At 38.9% G+C, this 5,000-nt stretch overlaps 1 protein-coding gene across 4 annotated transcripts in view; it reads right to left on the reverse strand.

Annotated features, from left to right (window-relative positions):
- LOC137992861 (uncharacterized) overlaps positions 1 to 5,000 on the reverse strand; it is a 59,724-nt gene that overhangs the window by 19,248 nt on the left and 35,476 nt on the right. For all 4 annotated transcript variants that reach the window (XM_068838412.1, XM_068838411.1, XM_068838413.1 and 1 more), the window contains one exon: positions 4,519 to 4,806. In XM_068838412.1, coding sequence (XP_068694513.1) covers positions 4,519 to 4,806 — 288 coding nt within the window. The remainder of the gene's footprint in view (positions 1 to 4,518; positions 4,807 to 5,000) is intronic.

A 5,000-nucleotide genomic window follows, 5' to 3' on the forward strand; every position in this document is an offset into this window, starting at 1 on the left:
GAAGTTCTATGATCAACGGAAACATCGAATTGAGACCCTCGAGTCTCAAACTGCGAGTTATGGAGAGAAATATCCTAGCAAGACATATCGCTAAATACCCCTGGAATAAATTGTTTGACAAAAAATGTTCGTCCTGAGCGTATTGTGGCCTACGTTCCCGAGATCACTTATTTATGCTATATAATGCTAATGACACAAAATCTGGCTTTTAAGCGGCCATATTTGGAAAGTACTCTGGAGAAAAAGAGTTAAACTTTTTTCGGACTTGTACAAAAGCCTCAGTAAACAAGAAGAGAAATCAGGAAAAATACGAAAGCTTCTATCTTATTTTGTAAAGAGGGGTCAACTCAAATATACTAACCTTATTAATTAAATGGGTCTATAGCCACAACCATGCTAAAGACATCGCTGAATAATTATGGTTTGGTGTCGGAGGACTCCTGAAGAGCCAGTAATTTCGAAAGGGAGTGCTCTGGATTAAAATATAACTCGCAAGTGTTTAAAGGGAATCTTGGCTGAAACAATATTATGGTCCTAAACTATACTTAATGACCTGTCCGTCATGCTTCAAAGTTAACTTCTTAACTTCTCCACGTTGTTCCCTCACTTAAAGTTCTAAAGTAATTTTTAAAATTCCCCTCACCGCCATGTTTATTTGCCCAATGTTTACTAGGGACATTTCCCACTTTTTAGCGTGGTAAAATTATTCATTAGCATGGCGTCCACAGAGATTTTTTATGTAAATCCTGTATTTTCTTTGCAAATTTCGAGCCGGAGAATGAGACTAAAGAAAAAAGTCCTGATTTGACTAAAAGTGGCGTTGTCACGCTATTCTAGTCAAACTAAAAGACTTCTTTGCATCAATGAAGACCAAAAAATAATGCTGTAGTTTTGTTTCCAATAACCATTGGAATGCACTGAAGCTATTCTTTGTTGTTTGAGGCCAAGGATGGAGAGGATGGAAAAAACTGGCAATTTTTTTTTCAAGTTTGGAGACAATGTCTTCAGAAAGCTCTTTTTGCCATAAATACATTTGATATCTTCTCGGTGGGTTGTCAGGAATGTTGTACATGTGAGCTAAAGTACTAATTTAGATTTTTACCCAGTTTTGACCTAAAGACATCAAATTTAACATCATAGTGCCCCTTTAAAGAGAAGGTCTTGAGTTAGAAAACTGCAAGTGAAGAACGTAGCGGATGTCTTTCGGGCATGTGAAAACTTCTGTAGAGAAATGCTGAGCGAGGGAGTGTTTATGCTGTGTAGACCAAGCGAGGATGACGGAAGAGAACACATCCACCATAGATTTGCCTCTTCCAAAGATAATTTCTTCAATCTAAAGTTAGCCCATAGTCATGATGCGAGGCTATTTTAAGACTAGACCCTCCGTGAGGGTACACTGGGTTGCCTGTGGTACGTGCACCGTTCCAAACAATTTTTTTCAAGGTCATTAAGAAGTCATACCAGAAGAGGCCCTTTGGCTCACAGGTCCTCACACTTTCGTACGACGAAACAGATATGTCCTTGCGTAATATGTAGCTCTAACAGTGCACGATATTGTTTTGTTATTGTCTATCACTGTAGTGCCATGTTAGAAGTCTTGGGTAAATAGTCTGAGAAGACATGTGGTTACTAGCAAAGTACTGAACCCAGAAAGATTGAAGAAAATAAGTGGGAAGTGAGAAACATTGGCTTGTGGGCTGACATGTTGATAAACTTCTTTTCACCACAAGTTTAAGCGTGCCCGCTGAGCATCTGACAGCTTTGTAATGCCGAAGTTCACTGAAGTTAACCCTGTTCGGCGGGGTTAGTGTTTGGGTGGGAGACCAAAACAATATACCCCTCATAAAACAGAAGCATCGGACCGAAAATACTATTAACGCTAACAAATGCGAACTCAGCAAGGTACAGATCTTGTTAGCTTGCTTTACGCCAAAACAAATATTGATGCAAAAGTAAATAACTATTGATAGACAGTTTTTAGAAAGAGCAGAAGGAAGTCTCCAGGACGGTTGATCGAGAATAACATATTTACGACATGAAAACAACATTAATTTTGAACCGTGAATATAGAATATAAAAAGTTACGATCAGGGACAAACATTTTGCGAGATTTTTGCTACGTTCAAATAAATCGCCAAATCGAAAGTGACATGGCCGGAATTCAGCGGGCGCCGTGATTAAGTTACCGCGGCATGTTTACTTGCCAAACAGTGAAGCATCTGTGTCAAATGATGGCAAGATACCGGCTTTTTGTAAGTTTCTTTTTCTGTTAAGTGTTATAAAGTTTGACAATGAAATGAGCGAAGTCAAAACAAAGATCACAATCGCCCAACTCTTGTTTATGCAAAGTCAAAATTTACTCTCCAAGACTCGTTCGACGTTATTTATCACCAGGTAATTTCATCAGTTTGGAAATGGCAGCTACTTTATTATTCATCTGCGTCACAATTTTTCACTGATTTTGGGGCTCATTTTGTTGAAACTCAAGCACGCTTCCAACAGGCCTGTGAACCCTTCCTGCTTACAGAGCAATACTAAAAACTTCTCCCATATCACATTTCAACCTTAAGCTCGGAAATTCAATACACAACATGATATTACAATTCACAAAGGCAAAAAATACCACAGAATCCTTTTCCAGCGAAACATTTATTGAAACAAACAACATATTTGCTCTTAGAGGCGAGAACCTCTTCCTATTTCATTGCGTGCGTGAAGGCAAGAAACTCAATCGTGTCAAACTATTATATACTTCAGGTAAATACAGCTCACTTTGATTTCGGCTCGACGGGCGATAGATTGTTGTCGAAGTCCATTACTCGTCGCTTTTAAGGACGTTCGCGCCAATTGTTTCTGCGCATCCTTACTGCGCACGTAAATGCACACTCACGTCATACACGAGCGCGCGCGCTAAGTAATAAAATGAGAAATGATAGGGCAAAAGGCCATTGCTATAGCTTTGCCTGGATTTAACGGTTTTGGACGTTCGGTGACCCCTATTTTTCTTTCCAGAAACGGAGTTTATTTACAATTATCTCCACGTTGTCCAAAAATTTACAAAAAATCAATGTGGGAAATTAAAAAAAATTCAAGATTTCTGCTCACGGGACATCAAATCCTGCCATCTTGCGGCTGCAAGGCGCGTGAAACTGTGGTCGCTGAATGCGAACTTGATCTTTAAGGAACCTCACCAGTTGACTAAATTCACTTGACTAAAGTCCACTTAAACAATATTTGGCGGAGAACATTTCACTTCAAAGATTTAATTGCAATATATTTGGGTTTACAGACACTGGCCTTATTCGCTAACAAAGCCCGATTTTGTCACATTTTGGGTGTTTTTCAGGACATGTTCTCTCCAAAACGAAGTCGGTGACTCCCCATTTTTTTTACATTTCTGACATAACTAACTCATCATCTTACAGTGGTAAAAGTTTCAGAAAAAAATCAATGTTGAAGAATTTTCGCGCGAACGTCCTTAAGACTCCACCGCCTGTATATCCAATTGACCTGCCATTCATGAGCTTCATAAGGGTATATTTTGTTCAAAGATCCACTAAAACGCCATTCGCGTTACATGAGTTAATCGTTCTACTGTGTCCACCAGAGAAATCTACGCATTTCCCACTACCCTCTCGATACTAAAAAAATACGCGCAGAAGGCTCTATGCACAAAGCCACCACCTAGCTGGGGAGTGACAGGCAAGATTTTTACCAACACGGAAAAAAAAAAAAACGACCAAATAAACGTACATTCCTACTGGGGTTGCCAAACTGGCAACCCAGTAATAAATGCAATTAAAAATTGCTCGACCAATTCTTAAGAAAAAAAGGACCCACAAAAACGTCAGTTAAGCTATGAAAGAACTTTAATCCAGGTTTGAGTACTGTGTTTTGTAGAGTAATTTGTCATCATTTTTTGTTAAATTTTGCCCCTGCTTGCTATGAAAAGTACAAAAATTTTTCTCAGTTGCCTTTCTTTTGTTTATGCCCCTCTTATTGCAATTGGCGTTGCATTACTTGCCATACAAGAGTATAAGTTGAAGATTACAATTTTACTGCATATGTCCAATCAGAAGCGATTGATCTTCTTGAATGTATTCTTAATAAATGGGAAATAGCAAAGCAATCAAGTGTCTATTTGAATAGAACCGTTTATTAAATAGAGTGTATTTCTTGACTGGAGCGGTGGAATTAAATCTTCTAAAATGCCATGCAACATGACCAGATTTCGCAAAAGCAACATGTTTACGACAATAACGTGCATTTTAGTAAAAAAAAAAGTCAAATAAACTGTACACAACAATTGAAATAATCGGAGCAGAACGCAAGTTGCCATTCTAGTTCTATTTCTACAATTTCATGACAAATTTGTACACTGTTAAAGCCCGTCGGAACAAGTACGACCATGCAAATTCAGTGTTTGATAAAGATGAAGTGCACACTAGTCCTTTGTCCACAAGAAAAGACCGCATTTTATTTTTTGTGCATTTAATAGACACTTCTTTAACATTTTACCTTTAAAGACATAAACCTGATTGGCCCACGGTCCACCTTCGCCATCGGACCCACAGGCTGCAGATGTGCCGTACTTGTCGAAGGTCTGGTCCGCTGTAGCACTGGCTGCGCACCATCCTCCATGTTGAACTGCAAACATCTTGTATCCTTTTCTCATTGCAGCCACGGCGCACTTTGCAATGGCGTTCTTTCGAGCACCATAAGATCCATCCAGAATGGAATCTTTTCCTTCCAATGATTGGATGGCTCGATTGGAGGTGTCTTTGAAGCAGCCGATGGTTTCAAAACCTGATGGAAAGTCAATCTTAATATTTACTATATTGCTGTACGATTTTGGAAGACTATGGCACAACATCACAATGGAAATATAAAAGAAAAGGCCGCAAATAAAATTGCCCGTTCGTGAGTGTTATTTGAATTTCTTTATTGTTATTCAACCTAGATCCGCTTACAAAAAGTAACCGATCTAAACAATCCACCAA

Source organism: Montipora foliosa, chromosome 2 (assembly GCF_036669935.1).
Source record: "Montipora foliosa isolate CH-2021 chromosome 2, ASM3666993v2, whole genome shotgun sequence".
Lineage (NCBI taxonomy): Eukaryota > Metazoa > Cnidaria > Anthozoa > Scleractinia > Acroporidae > Montipora > Montipora foliosa.